A 16,167-nucleotide genomic window follows, 5' to 3' on the forward strand; every position below is an offset into this window, starting at 1 on the left:
TCTTAGAGATGTTCATCCAGGCATAAATTGGGACACAGAATTTCTCTCCACAAATAAAACACAGGATGTTGCAGTGAGTCTAATTTTAACATAGACATCTGGAAACTTGATGTCCTTCCACTATTACCTGCATCAGGTGGTACTAAACTTACCCAGTTGTTTCAACTACAGCTTTTTAGCTTAGCTACATGTGTCTTCTCCCTTTTTAACATCATCCCCAGATGGTCCCAAGCTGGGAAATGCATATGGACAGATGTTATAACAATATAACTATATATTGTGAACTTCTGTGCTTGCTATAGTTTGTTCTTCTCTCATAACTGGAGCATTTTATCTGCCTTATCCAGTCTGATCCAAGAGTTCATCTACCAGAAAGACTTCCCCTTTTTCTTTTGCATAACAGCTATATAACAATCTGCACAGCATCACTCTCTTCTCACCTTGTCAAAATAGCGTAGCTGATAATCCAGGATAACGCCATTGGGCTGGTCTGGCTGAGGCCAAGACAGTGTGATGCTACTGGTAGTACGACTCACCTGATGCATCATAGGGACTGCAGAGGGGACTGGAATGAAAGAGAAGAGAGATTGCAAAGAGAAAACGTTAACAAAGACCTGTAGTTGAATATTTATTATAATGAATTCAAAAACTTAGGTCAAACTCTCCTTTAATTTCCCTTAATTTGCATTATGAAATATTTCGTAACAACGAGAAGAAACACATCTACAATTTTACTCTACTGAGAGATACAGTCAAAGACAACTCATGGAAAAAATGAAGAAACTCACATCTAACTGATCATGATCAGGAGTTTTGATGGTATACAGTGTAGCTGGAACATTATTTTGGGCTTCAAAATTTGAAAATTTTACATGCAAGATGAATCACTGATTGACCATTCAATGCCACTGCCTTGCTCAAGGATCATACTTGAATAAACAATATGATAGAGGCAAGAACAAAAGCAGAGCACACCACTTCTTTTAAGCTTCTCCCCAAGACTATAATTCTTTCCTGGGGGGTGGGTGGGAGAGGAAGAAATATGCCTGCCTGAGCAACAGAGGTCTTTCACTTCCACATCACTGTTACAAACTAGAAGATGTCAAAGGATGAGGGGACTGACGAGTTAAGGAACAGACCTTGAAGTATTCCTCCATTCAGTGGTTCCAGTTCAGTTGCAGATCATAAAGAATGAAATCATCTAATTTTCACAGCCTGATCTAAAGGCTAGTTCACACTAGTTCCTGAATCTCATGCCAATCCCCTGCAGGGCTGTTACCTAGATGGCAAAATTACTGTTGTATTTGAGACTCTTGGTATCCCTGCAAGTCATTAAGCCACAGAAGTCCAGTCTGAACGGGCTTCTAATCAACACTATGGCCTGGAACCAACAGCTCCAGGGCCAGAGTCACTCTTAAGTGTGTATGTATAGAAGCTTCACACGCGGTTTTACCGTCTGTTCTTAAAAAGCATGGTAACTTTCTGTTTTAGTGAAAAGGCCAGCTTGATATACTACACAGATGGAACTGTCAACCTTCTTGATTCTACTAGGATATTTAGTGCATAGAGTCTGTGACAGATACTAATTATTGTAGGGAAAATTCAACTTTCCTTTTATGGTGGTTTTACTCAGCATGGCAACTGAGCTTCACCACTACTGCTCTCTTACTTCCGCTCCTCAAAGGGAAAGGTGAAGAAAATATGATAGAAGGGGCTCAGGGGTTGAGATAAAGACAGGGAGATCACTCAACAATTATCGTCAAGGCCAAAACAGACTCAGCACAGGGAGATTAATATAATTTATTAACTATTACTAACAAGCTAGAGCACTGAGAAACTAAAACTAAAAACACTTTCCCCCCACCCACCTTCTTCTGCCTCCACCCCACAAGTGGCGAAGGGGAACAGAGCAGAGAACACGGCTTGTGGTCAGTCTGTGATGCTTCGTAACTGCCGCTCCTTCACAGTCTTCCCCTGCTCCAGCATGAGGTCCCTCCCACGAGATGCTGTTCTTCCCAAACTGATCTGTATCGGGTTTGTGTGGCAAGGTTTTGGTAGTGGGGGGCTGAAGGGGTGGCCTCTGTGAGAAGAATGCAGAAGCTGCCCCATGCTAGATAACAGCCAGTTTCAGCTGGCTCCAGAGGACTGCTGGGGAACAGCAGTTGGGAAAGTAAAGAGTGTGAAACAGTCCTGCAGACACCAAGGTCAGTGCAGCAGGAGGGCAGGAGGTGCTCCAGGCAGGCAGCAGCAGTTCTTCTGCGAGGCCCCTGGTGGAGCAGGCTGTCCCCTGCAGCCCATGGGTCCCACATGGAGCAGATCTCCACGCTGCAGCCCCCCCATGGGTGGAGGAGCCCCCGGTGGAGCAGGCGGATGTGGCCTGGAGGAGGCTGCGGCCCATGGAGAGCCCCCGCAGGAGCAGGCCCCGGGCCAGAGCTGCAGCCTGTGGAGAGGAGCCCATGCAGGAGCAGGGGGCCTGGGGGGAGCCACCCACCTGTGGAGGACCCGTGCTGGAGCAGTTTGCTCCCAACAGATGGACCCCATGTTATGGACCCATAATGGAGCAGTTCTTGAAGAACTGTTTGGTGCTGCCTTATTTAACATGGGGTAGCTTCTGGATTCTTCTCACAGAGTCCACCCCTGCAGCCCCCTGCTACCAAAACCTTGCCACATAAACTCAACACACCTTTATGTACAAAGCAAGGATCTGGTCATCAAACATAAAAGAAGGCTTTGGAAGCATGAATCTAAACGAGAAAGCAAATATGAGCTTGTGTCTACTAACTTTAGAAATATTCTGATAGGTTGTTCTGAAACTCTGAAGCTCAGCTCAAGACTCTCAGATTTGCAGAACTGCCATTACTTATCACTAATTTGAAACTCATTACATTAGAGGAAGGTGTTGGGAGTAATTGGTTAAAAGTGGAACATTAGGGGGGGAGGATGGGATCAGAATGGAAGACTGGTGAGGAGGATTGTAAATATGATCAAGTGTCCTTGCAGCTGGGAATGCTTAAAGTCTAGGTAATAGTAATGTAGTAATGATTCTACCTTGTACCTGCTTCCACTGAAGTGCCAAAAGAGTATTTTCCTTTGAATGCATTAACAGTTTTGTTAATGAAACAGTGGTTTCAAAGCTTGTTTCATATATACATGCATCCAGTTCTTTGTTGATTTATCACTTTTACTAATTTTGCTATTTTCACAGTGTTTATAAATGGAGACATGCAAGGTTAATGCCTAATGACATAATCCACTGGCAGCTGAAATCATAGGGCCTGACTGAACCAACTATTCACTGAAAGCAAACATTTTTTTGAGATCAGATTTTTAAGGAAGTCTGAAAATGACTGTTTGTTTGTTTGTTTGTTTTTGGTTTGTTTGTTTGTTTGTTTGTTTTTTGTATTTTAGCATTACTATTTATGAATTAGCAAATGTATGGATAAATTCTTGCACAAGTACCACATATAACACCTAATGGAAGATATAATGCAGTCTAACCATTGGGTAAATACAGCTCCCAGATTCTATTTTTCATGGGCTGTCAAGTGTAACTCTCCTACATGTTAGAACAATATTCTTCCTGGTAACACACAATGGTGGATTTAAAATATTTAGAGCACCACGAAAATGCTACATTCTCTGAGTTACTAACGTTTGGCAGGTTTCTGCTGTTTCCTTATAATGCTGATGTCCTTGACAAGCAACATGTGCCTGCAAGCCTAAGAATTTTTCTACATCAGCAGACAAGGTAAGGAAGGAATGTGAAAGAAAGAAGGATACCTCTTCTGCTTCTCAAGTGTTACTCAAGAAGAGCCTATTGATTCAGATCTCCAAAGTCCTTCTTTGAAAAACAACAACAAACCTGTCTTCCCTTGATTTAGGAAGTGGACTGGAAGAGATCTCAGTTTGGATCGATATAACCTGTTGCCAACTAATGTTCTTGAGCCTAGTGAGGTGTCATACAACCCAAGTTTTCTTTAAAGGATGTGGTAAGCTCCCACAGCATTTTCTCTTCTATCTCCCAGAGACGCCATATAGCTGGGCTTGCAAGCACCAAGAAAGAAAATAAACCCATGGAAGAACTGATTTTTTGATGAGCAGCAAATAGGAGATTTACAAATATCAAAGGAAACTAGGTCATCACCATCACTTATTTTTTAGCTTCATACATGCAATTCACCAATAAATAGTGCTTATGATGCATTTGCTTACTTTATCAAGATATACTGAAGATACAATGGTAAAAGATTTTATGAAGAGATTCCTTATCTATCAGTACACATGATACACAAATGCTACTTGCCTGTAGGCCTGACAGACATGGCTTTTGGAAAACATGAATCAGGATATCTTTATTGCCTATGAGCTACTATAACACTGAGTCAGATCACAAAACTTAACTACTGAAAAAATAAATCCAAACAAAAGGTCAGAGGTCTACAGATTTTATAGAAATCATTAAAAAATAATTAAACTTGCCCTCAGCTATGCTTTCTTCTGTAATGCAAGCCCCAAATCTACCTTTCTCATATTGTCATTTCTCCTCCTTTACTTCTTCAGGTATCCTATTATCCTCACATTCTCAGCAAATGGCATTAAACCCAAGCTTTGTTGCACACCCCATCTTATTTATAATCTTCAAGGAAGATGTCTGAATACAGAATAGAAATCACTTTATTCATGTCTTTAACATCTTCTTTTGAAAATGCCCTATGTCTTTTCCACAGACTTGAGTTCTGACCCTTTCTTTAAAATATCTGAAAATCCTGAAAAAGTATCTCAGGTTGTCTTCTGTCATAACCTTGTACTAAAATTCCTGTGCATGAAGACTGCTTTAGAAAGGCAAATTGTTTAGTTATTTTCACCACCTGTACCTGTATTATTACTATTTCTTATAAATGTGTTCCACTCATGCCTAATATGCAGAGAATTTTCCTTTATATCACAAGGTGCCATGTGACATATGGACCTCCTATTTCTACCTTCTCAGAAAGCTTCCATCTTCATTGAAAGAGTTGCTGAAACCTGCAATGTGAAAACAAGCATATTCATTCACTGCTTTTGCTGAAGAGAATTAAATCCCAATCACACCTGGACAAATCTGCTGAAGACAACAAAGTTGAGAAATGTAAAAAAAATATTTCAAGAGTATTTTTCCTATACAACAGGAAGACAATAGAGTTGAATTCTTAGGGAACTTGAGTGCTCAAGGTTGGCAATTAGGATCATAGATAAACAACATGTTACTTTGGGAATTAGTGTAATTTATTCAGAGGATGATGAACACAGAGCTCATATATTGTTTACTTTACCTGTTTGTTTTAGCCTGGCAAAACACAATAGTATTTTTATTTACTTATTTATTTTTTGTCCACTGCACTCTTCCATATGTCTTTGGAAAAGCAGACAACTTCAAGCAAATTTTCCTGATCAACTCATCCATTTGCCCTTGTAAATTCAAAAACATACTCAGAGTTTAAGTCTTTCCTCCTCTCAACCATAAAATCTTCTGTCGGGTCCTTTGAAATTTCCTTGCATTACCCCTAACTGTCCTTTTCCCCATGCAACTTCTTACACAAACCTTCAGACTGCTTTTACTTATGCAGTTCTACACATTTTTGCCAGGTCCCACTGCTCTGAATCCAGCTCTTGCAGAAGGCTGCTACCTATTTTTTCACAGGTACAAGGCAGCCTCATCACATCACCTTTATACTCATATATCTGTTAGCTCTTATAATGTCCAGATTCCGATGAAAATTCTACTTGCTTTTAAAAGTCTGCAGGGACAACATTTGAGTCTCTGCTGTCTTTTTCCCTTATCTTCTTGCTAGAAATGCAACAACTGCCTGAATGAATAAGTTCAGAATGGTACAACTCTGGCAACAGACATTATTACATGCCTCAGTTGAAGGTATAAGAAAAAAATGGACAGGCAGTTACAACTGTGCACAGAGAATTTTTTTTCACAGTCCTTTAAATGAAAAACTTACTTCTGTTCTAAAGCATGAGATGAAGCAGTTGTTTACCATGATGAACATACTTGAAGATGTGATTTATTTTTATTTTTTTTTATTTTTGAATAATAAGGTGTTGTTTGTTTGTTTGTTTGTTTGTTTGTTTGTTTTAAGTTCTGTGGTTTCTCTTTGTCAAGTTCTCCTCTGCAAAGAGGCAATTTCAAAATAGCCTTTCTTCATGCAGTTTGTGCTATCTGGAACGGCCTCCTAACATATTTCCACATATCCTGACACTTCTGTAGCTATTCACCCTCAGCACTTCAAACATGAGCTGAAAGTAATTCCTTTTTCTCTTGTCTCACCTGTGGGATAGTTTTTTCCTTCTGGTAACTTGCCTCGGTGAATATGTCATATTATTACTATCCAAACAGTATTCAGGTAATTTTTGTTATAAAAGGTTGTCTTATTTAAAAAATGAAACCTTATATTAATGAAAGTTTTTCTATGCCAGCCCTTGTTATTCTATCTTGAAATACATAGTCACTGAAGGGTAGGAACATCATAATCAGGCCATCACCAAAAATGTGATTGTGTTAACTAGAGAATTCTATCAAACTTTGAATCAGGGTTAGCAGACTGTTAGGGATAAGGAGAGTGTTAGATCAGCAGTGTTTTGGAGATAAAAATGAAGAGCAAATAGGTAGCAGGGAAAAAAGACAAGAAAATAAGTAGTAAAGAAAATAAAGAAAAAAAGAAATAAAGAAATAGAGGGAGGGGAGGGGAGGGGAGGGGAGGGGAGGGGAGGGGAGGGGAGGGGAGGGGACGGGAGGGGAGGGGAGGGGACGGGAGGGGAGGGGACGGGACGGGACGGGACGGGACGGGACGGGAGGGGAGGGGACGGGAGGGAAGGGGACGGGAGGGGGGGGGGGGGAGGAGAGGAAGGGAGAAAATAACTATTCCAGGGCATAATATTGCCTAAGGTATCTCTAACAAAGGGGCAGAATGTGGGGAGGTATATTTTTTTAATCAGAAAAGGAAGTAACACAGAGAACTCTGACTGCTGTATGAATAAGTACAACATTCAGAAGCTGACAGCACTGAAGGGTCTTTCTTTTGCCACCTTTAATTTAATAGAAACCAAATTTATGATATAGCCATCTTTCTCCCCGAAAGAAATTTGCTTTCTTTCGCCCTCCATGCCCTCCTGTCCCCTCCTTGTTTCTTAAAGAACATTAAGAACCTGAAATGTTCATCTTGGCTTGTACAATAATAATTGTCAAAACAATAATAACAACAAAAGTAACCTAAAGCTGAAAAAAAAAAAAAAAAAAAAAAAAGATGCTGAGGGGATTGAAGGGAGGGGGCAGGGTTGAGAAAAGGCCATATGACAGAGAAAGCAGGGCCTTGTTAGTATGAGCTGTCACTGTGAATTGAGGGTGGCTCATCTCAAGCACACTCCTAGCGATTTCATGGAAGAGCAAGAAAAAAAAAAAAGCAAACACAAAAGCAAGCCTTCCATTACACATTGCTGTTTCAGAACTCTGGCCTCCTGTCATTGAAGACTGCTTCAATACACAAGAAACTCATCTTGGAGAGAAACATCCAAGAAACCTAACATGCCTAGACACACTAAGAGACGCCCGGAGGAATAGGAGTGGTCTGAAAAGTCAGACAAAACCAAAAGAGAGCAGATTGGCTGACTCTAGGCAGGAGAAGAAATAAGTTGCTCAACTGAATTACCCCAGAAATAGGTGAAGAAGGCATACATGAGAAGCATGAAGAAAATGAATTTTTCAGGGTGTTAATAGAACACTTGCCTATCTGCAGCAGGAGCCAAAGGATCTGTCTGAAATTACCATATGAATTACCAAGCCATATCTTTTACTGTAAACAAAAATTGACCACCCACTTGCAGCCAGACTCCTAAGGGGACCAGGTATCCTATCATATACATGCTAATTGTCTTTCAGGTAATGAATGGCTTGAAGGGAAGAAACAGACTTTGTTAAACCACTGGCATTTGCTAGCAGTAGGAAGTTATTGGGGTGTGTATATGCTCCCTTAATTTCCAGAGCAAAGAAGAAACAGAAATCAAAAGATGAGATTTAACCAAGATCGCAATCTCATGTCCAACCCTGCAGCATTTCTTTTGAGCTTTACTGTTTTTGCAGGGGTCTCTGCATCTTCAGTGTGGAATCTAATTAGGTTTTTATTTAACATTTACACTTGTTTAAATGTTTACAGCCATTTTCTGTCACTCAGTTCAAATTGTTCCCCCTTTTTCTCCTTACCACATAACTCCTCACTATATCCTCTTAACCAAGCTGTATACAACTCCTCTCCATACATGCTTTTACATGCTTATAAAGAAGAATGCATGCCCAGTCCTTCACTGTTAACATTTAGCAGAACCATATGCATGCAGTTCTCTCCGGATGCTTCTGTAAGTCAGTCCGTGTACAGGATATTTACAGAAATACAGAATTCACTTGATGCTATTCTTTTTTGTTTGTTTGTTTGTTTGTTTTTCCTTCCATATACAAATCTTCTGTATTCTATCAATCAGTCTGGCCTTCTCTACAACCCTTTTATCTCTCCTAACTTCAGTTAGGAGAAAACTCAGTTTCTTCTGACTTCAGTTAGGAGAAAGTCAGTTTCTTCTGACTGCCCACACATACTATTAGTACTTTAGTTCTTAGTTATCCTTCTGACTTAGGTCCTAGCTACAAGGATCACAACACGTTTGTGAAAACTGTAAGATATTTAAAAATTTATCCCATATAAAAACAAAAAAATCTTTGTTCCCCATTGACAGAAGAAAAATATTTCAAGACCATTTGTCAAAACAGCAAGGTTAAAAAGGCAAGAACAAAGTACAAGTAAACACAAAACATTCAGAAGAACCTAGAGCAGCTCAAATAAAATAGCTATGGTGATTGTTTCTGGATCCTTTGTCAAAATTCAGTTTAAAATCTCCCTAAGAACTGTAAGAACTGTAGTTTTCATATTCATTTATGACTCAGCTATATGGTTTTAACATGTGCTATCCCAGGGTCATGTGTATTTAGGTGATGAGTAAATATTATTATGTATATTCTTTCTTGTTATACAGTGCCTATCTTTATTCTTTATCTGTATCTTCATCTTTAGACAGTGCCTATCTCTCATTTTTCTACCTCCTTACTTTAATAAGCAGGAATGCAAAAGGTGAACAGATTTAATGAAACACAACACTACTTTTTGGAGTATGAAGTTGTAGAATAATTGCTGGAAGTGACATATTGAGACTAAAAGTATGTGCATATCTTAAAGGAAGGTATGGCATTGAGGAAACTCCCAGGGTGAGATATAGTAGATATACAAAGGACCTGTTCTGTGATAGTCCCCTTGGCAAAACAACCTGCAGCCTTAGATATTGGCAATAAGAGTGGAGCTTGGTTTGCTGTCTCTAAAAGAAAACGCACAGAGGGTGGAGTAGAGTGGAGACACTGTGTCCAGGCTCTGTGGTATCACCACAGGGATAAGGAACTTCATGGTACTGTGGAATTGATAAATTGCATAGCCAGCCCAGAGCCAGCTGTTTTCCATTTTTTGTCAAAATTATGTCTTCTAGGTGAACTTTGCTCATTATAATCTCATTATTATAGAATCTTAGAACCCAAAGGACCTGTGCTCCTGTTGCTTCAATAAACTTCACTGGTCATTAATCTACTCGACTATTAGTATCTATCGTACTATTTGTGCAGCCATGATCATGGTAATTCAATATATGGAATGTGACTGGACTTAGAGTGCCAAATTGGGCATCACTCAGAATCTAAGCCCAGATGCCCCCAGTCACTTTGATATCTGAGGACAAGCTGGAATGCAAGGTGGTTTAGTTCCTGCCAAGCTTCTTTACCATTTAATGAAACAGAACTGAAATGAGGGAAATGGAAGGTGGTGTACGGGAACAATAGAAGGTGGAAAAACAGAGCAACTCAGAACACAGACAAAAAAGAAAAGTGAAGAGGTGAAAAATGCTAGAAAAGCTCTATAAGATGAAATGGAGAAGAGTAGGATGTAGAGAAGGTGTAGAGAAGATGGAAAAAAAAAAAAAAGAAAAAAAAAGAAATGCTCTCTAAGAGCTGCTGTGGCAAGCTAATGCTCAGAAAATCTGCGTCAAGCCCTGATAGTGTCTCCCATCTTGCACAATGAAGATACATGCTTTCTCTGAGCCACAGAGCTACATCTCCCTTTGCTATATTCTCCAGGGCAGATTCTGCCTTGACAGCTCCTCTCCATTTACAGGTATATCAGCTGATAAACTCATTATTTTCTGCCAAGAGGAAAGAAAGGAAAGCCCATTCAACAGAAAGCAGGAAAGAGAAGGGCAGAGGTGAAATCATGGAACAGGCACGTTAAGATAAAAAGCAGGCACAACACAGAAAGATTCAGGATATAAAACATAAAAGCTAATCAAATGAGAGACAGACATGGAAATTTTGGTTCTCAGATAGAAAAAGTTCCTCACCTGACTGGCTGGTGCTAACATTGATGGTGGCATAATGGGGTGCTTCTGAACTCAACTCAGTCACCAAGTTGACAGCCTGGATCTCAAAGGTGTACTGCACACGGGCCAGCAGGTTGGAGACCTGCACACGACTTTCTGTCAGGCCCATCTGGCGTGGTTCAAATTGTACACTGTCTCCACAGCGCACACAGGGTCCTGGAGAACCTGTTGGGCATACTTTGCAAATGACATTGAAGAAAACATCCTTGCGGCCACCCAGGTCCTTGGGAAGGCGCCAGGTCAGGAGAACGTTGGAGCCAACAATTTCATAGCTAAGGTCACGGGGAGCAGAGGGAACACCTGGAAGACAGAATGAAAGGTAAAAATCCTATGAAAGAATGAAAAAGAAGTGGAGGAGGGAAGAAGACAAAGAATGGAGGGAAAACAAGTTACTTTTTCTTCGTTCTCTTCTCTAGCTGTTTCTCTGTACAAGGTTAAGAAAAACAAGTTCTTTGCTATGTCATACACACACATGCTGGAGCAGCCACACTAACACATTTTAGGGACACAAAATTGACAAGAAAGGTCTTTGTTTCAGGAGTGTGACTTTCATTTTTCCCTAAAAGAATAGCCAGTGTTCAGGAAACCTTCAAGCCTTTGAAATACCGAGTTTTGCACCTTAGTAAAGATTTGTCTCTAATGAGATCTCTAGATCTCTCCTTTGGCACCTAATACCTCTGAATTCTCTCAGACCTTAGATTGTTCCATCAGTTGTGGGAGCTGAACCCCACTTATGCTATAGTTATTCCTCCTACCAGCCAGGCATCAGGAATAAAATCTGGCAGCAGAAAAAACAGCTATGCATTCACCATTTGCCCTATTAGAGACAGTGAAGAGAAGGCAGAAAATGCAGAGGGTGAGAAGATTATGCGGAGATAAGAATGGGACAATACATTGGAAGCTAGACAGCGAAAAGCTCAGAAAGTTAGAAATAAGTCACAGAGTTGCACTGCTCAACTTAGGCATGAAGATGATGTGATCACCAAGGCAATCACCAAGGTGATCGGCTCCAGGGCAGACATGTTCTGCAATGGAGCAGGGGGTCGCAGTGTGCAGGGGGTTCCCTACATCCAGGCCCCTCGAGGTAGCCAAGAGCACCCCTCCTCTCTCATACAAAGTCGGCCGCCCCTGGGGAGTGCAAGTGACCAGGAGTGTGGCAGTGGCGTGGCTCTCTATATTACAGTGTTTCAATGTTATTGAGATCAGGGTTGGGAATGATAAGGTAGAGTCCCTTTGGCTAAGGATTAGGGGGTGGTCAACAAAGTGGACATCCTGTTAGGGGTCTGTTATAGACCGCCAAACCAAGATGAAGAAATGGATGAGGCATTCTACAAGCAACTGAAGTTGCGCAATCACCAGTGCTTGTTCTCATGGGGAACATTAACTTCCCAGACATATTCTGGAAAGAAGAGGCAGGTAACTCAGGAGGAGTACAAGGACATTGCTAGAATATGCAGAGAGAAAATCAGAAAGGCTAAAGCCCAGCACAGGTTCAACCTAGACACTATGGTTAAGGATAACAAAAAGTGTTTTTGCAAATATAATAATGGTAAGAGGACATCCACAGAGAATCTCCATCCTATACTGGACATAGGGGGAACATGACTACTGTGGATAAGGAAAAGGCTGAGGATCTTAATGCCTTCTTTATATATGTCTTTACTAGCCAGACCGCTTATCTTTGGGAGTACTTGGCCTCCCAGCCTGGAAGTCTGGAGTGGGAAGCAGAAGAGACCACCCCACAGTTCACGTGGAAACAGTTAGAGACCTGCTGCTCCACCTGGACTGTCACAAGTCCATGGGGCCAGACGGGATCCACCTAAGGGTGCTGAGGGAGCTGGCGGATGTGATTGCCAAGCCACTTTCCTTCATCTATTAGCAGTCTATCAGCAGAAAGGTCCCAGATGACTGAAGTCTTAATAATGTGATGCCCATTTATAAGAAGGGCTGTAAGGAGGAGCCGGGGAACTACAGGCCTGTCAGCCTGACCTCAGTGCCAGGAAAAGTGATGTAACAGGTAATCTTGAATGCAATCACACAGAATAAGACGGACTACTGGGGGATCAGGCCCAGTCAGCATGGGTTCGTGAAAGGCAAGTCCTGCCTCACCAACCTCATCTCCTATGACCAGGTGACCCGCCTGGTAGATGAGGGAAAGGCTGTTGACGTAGTCTACCTAGACTTCAGCAAAGCTTTTGACACGGTCTCCCATAGTATTCTTCTGGAGAAGTTGGCAGCGCATGGTTTGGATGGGTACACTCTTTGCTGGGTTAAAAACTGGCTGTACAGCCAGGTCCAGAGAGTAGTGGTGAACGGAGTGAAATCCAGCTGCTGACCGGTTGTCAGTGGTGTTCCCCTAGGATCGGTGTTGGGGCCCATCCTCTTTTATGTCTTTATTGATGATCTGGATGAGGGAATTGAGTGCACCCTCATTAAGTCTGAGGACAACACCAAGCTGGGGGGAAGTGTTGATCTGCTGGAGGATAGGGAGGTCCTGCAGAGAGACCTGGACAGGTTAGATCCATGGGCAGAGGCCAGTGGGATGAAGTTCAACATGGCTAAGTGCTGAGTCCTGCACTTTGGCCACAGCAACCCTATGCAAAGCTACAGGCTTGGTGCAGAATGGCTGAAAAACTGTGCAGAGGAAAGGGATCTGGGGGTCCTGGTCAACGCTCACCTGAACAGGAGCCAGTAGTGTGCCCAGGTGGCCAAGAAGGCCAACAGCATCCTGGCTTGTATCAGGAACAGTGTAGCCAGCATGACCAGGGAGGTGATCGTTCCTCTGTACTATGCTCTGGTGAGGCCGCACCTTGAGTACTGTGTTCAATTTTGGGCCCCTCACTACAAGAAGGACATTGAGGCCCTGGAACCTGTCCAGAGAAGGGCTATGAAGATGGAAAAGGGCCTCGAACAAAAGTGCTATGAAGAGCAGCTCAGGGAACTGGGGTTGTTTAGTGTGGAGAAGAGGAGAGCTGGGGGAGACCTTATTGCTCTCTACAACTACCTGAAAGGAAGTGGGGAGCTGAGGATTGGCCTCTTCTGACAGATAACTAGCAGTAGGACAAGAGGGAATGACCTGTAGTTGTGCCAGGGGAGGTTCAGGTTGGAAATGAGGAGAAATTTCTTCTCAGAAAGTGTAGCTTAGCATTGGAATAGGTTGCTCAGGGAGGTGGAAAAATCACCATCCCTGGGGGTGTTTCAGGAAAGGTTGGATGTGGTGCTTAGGGACACGGTTTAGTGGGTGACATTGGTGGTAGGGTTATGGTTGGACCAGATGATCTTGGAGGTCTTTTCCAGCCCTAATGATTCTATGGAGACAAAGACAGAAAAGGCAGGGATGTAGATATTGAGCTCTGTAGCAGGGAGGGGTAGGGGAAATGTGATTTACAGGACACTTCCCTCCAAAGACTTCAATGAAATCCACGAATCCTCATTCTCACTATACTCTTATTAACAGCAAACATCTATGAAACCTACAGACTAAGACTTTTGTCTGTTTACTATTGATCAATGGAAGGATTATACTTTTTGTATATTTCCACTAGCTGTATCTTCCTGTGGACTCTTATTCCCCAAAAATATCCCAGAAAATTGCACACAAAAGGCTGGTTAAAATATGTATTCGTGACAAGATGAAGCAATTTGTATTGTGGTATAGTATAATCACATACTAGTTTTCCCCGAGGGTTCTTATTGTGACCAATGCAAAGGATATACAACTGCTCAGGAAAAAAAAAAGCCTTTGAAGTTAAGATTGCTTGATGTTGCTGAGGATGGATTCTGTGCAGTATACAAGCAAGGGATTACACAAAACAAAACAAAACACATTTCCTAATTTCTGAGTGTTTAACTTCACAGATGTAGAGTGACTGTAAGTTGCTTTAGGACGTAAATTCATTCCCTGTCACTTCGACAAAATTCATGAGTGATTCTTGATGTATTATTTAAATTAGATTTTGAGTGCTCATCATTAACCCTACTTAATTTTCTGGGATTAATTACTTGCTTGACCTATTAATGTTCATAATCATTGACTGTGAAAAGTTATAACCGATAAGCCAATGAAAAAATTAATAATTTCCATAAGTACAATTTGATTTCTACATAGTAAATATGGTCTTCACATCTCCAGTGTGGTCTATTGGTCATGAAAAGAGATGATTTGGAACTTCCCTGAATCATTCAGGCAAATTCTGCCTCATTAACAGCCCTTCTCCCTGTGTTCAAACGCTCCATTCAAATACTTACCAGTGCAGGGAGCATCAGAATTGTCAGAAGCAGATCGGTAGTAGTGGTTCTGACACACACATTCACTGGAACCCGGCAGTGGAGCATGACTGTGGGCAGGGCAGAGATGGCAAGGGTCGTCTCCCACAGACATTTTAAAGGAACCAAGGAGGCAGGCTAAGGGGAGGAAAATGAGACAGTCAAGAGCAGGAAACACATTTTTTCAGATTTCAAAAACAATGCAATCTTATTTACATTTAACTCATGCTGCTGCTGTTGAAAGAATTTGTTACACAGATTATCTACTGCAGGTTTCCTTGCTGCATGGCTATACAGACAATACCAGCTCTGGGATGGAGCATGCACTGTTAAAGTTGCAATTTCAAACTAGTTTATTTTATTCTACACAATAGGTACTTAAACTGATTCACTGTCAGATGAAAGAGAATCAGTCCAGAGACAGCTTTGGCCATCTGAAATAATTGTCTTCTCCTTACTCACTCAAAGAGCATTAGCATTGGAGAAGCCAAAGTGCACAGTTGTGTGATCTGTCTGGAAATAGCCATAACCATCCACATCTCCTTTAGCCCACCCAACACAGCCACAAAAATGGATTTTTTTTATGCTGCCTTAGACAGTTTAATTGCTTAAAGTAATGTAAGATGCCATGGCGTTTTTTTTTGATTTTGCATCAAAATGAAGAGCCAGAATGAAGATATGCAGTCCTAATTGTTTTTCTGTAGGTCTGGACACTTTCCAGTAGTGGACAGAAGCTTCTTAAAATAGTCAAGTTTAATCTGCAAATGCATAGGACCACGCCTGTGGAAAAAGCTGAAACAAGGGGGGAAATCCAACATTTGGGGAAAGAAAATTAAAAAAAAAAAAAAAAAGGGTTAACAGTAAAGGAGTATAATACATTCGAGGGTCAGCAAAGATGCTGTGCTGAATAACATAGCAGAAAGTGCTTGGATCTTGCACTGAAATAGTAGGATAGAGGTTTTATAATCTTAATGCAGGTTTTAAATAAGTTTTCTATAGCTGCTTTTCTATATAAATAGACACAGAATTTTTACATGCTATGGACTAACTAGCTCTGGTCAATGTTCTTTCATGGATTGACATTTGTTTAGTTAGTTTCACAGTAAAACACATTTCCAGGGAAGGGGAAGCTTTCAGATAGATCCCAAGTGAATGTTTGATTTCAGAAGACACATGGTAATGCTGCTTTCTCCTTTCAAGAGAAGAACCGTCCTAGTGCTTGCCATAAGGAGAAGAATCCAAAGGATCATGAATAGCAAAAAAATGTATATTTCAAAGAGAACTGTGTAAAAGAAGAACATTGCGTGCAGATGTTAACATGAAGTTAGGATGTCTTAATGAATATTTTGAAATGGAACACCACACCAGAAGCTGAAGAATTAATCCATCTGGTAA

The 16,167-nt window shown here is 41.3% G+C and overlaps 1 protein-coding gene across 5 annotated transcripts in view; it reads right to left on the reverse strand.

The window, feature by feature from the left end:
- The window catches only part of EPHB6 (EPH receptor B6), an 84,060-nt gene that overhangs the window by 25,072 nt on the left and 42,821 nt on the right, over positions 1–16,167 (reverse strand). For all 5 annotated transcript variants that reach the window (XM_068700271.1, XM_068700262.1, XM_068700243.1 and 2 more), the window contains 3 exons: positions 14,755–14,910; positions 10,468–10,806; positions 441–565 (listed from right to left, as the gene is read on the reverse strand). In XM_068700271.1, the coding sequence (XP_068556372.1) occupies positions 441–565; positions 10,468–10,806; positions 14,755–14,910 (620 nt within the window). The remainder of the gene's footprint in view (positions 1–440; positions 566–10,467; positions 10,807–14,754; positions 14,911–16,167) is intronic.

The sequence above is a fragment of the Anas acuta genome, chromosome 1 (assembly GCF_963932015.1).
Source record: "Anas acuta chromosome 1, bAnaAcu1.1, whole genome shotgun sequence".
NCBI classification, from domain to species: Eukaryota; Metazoa; Chordata; class Aves; order Anseriformes; family Anatidae; genus Anas; species Anas acuta.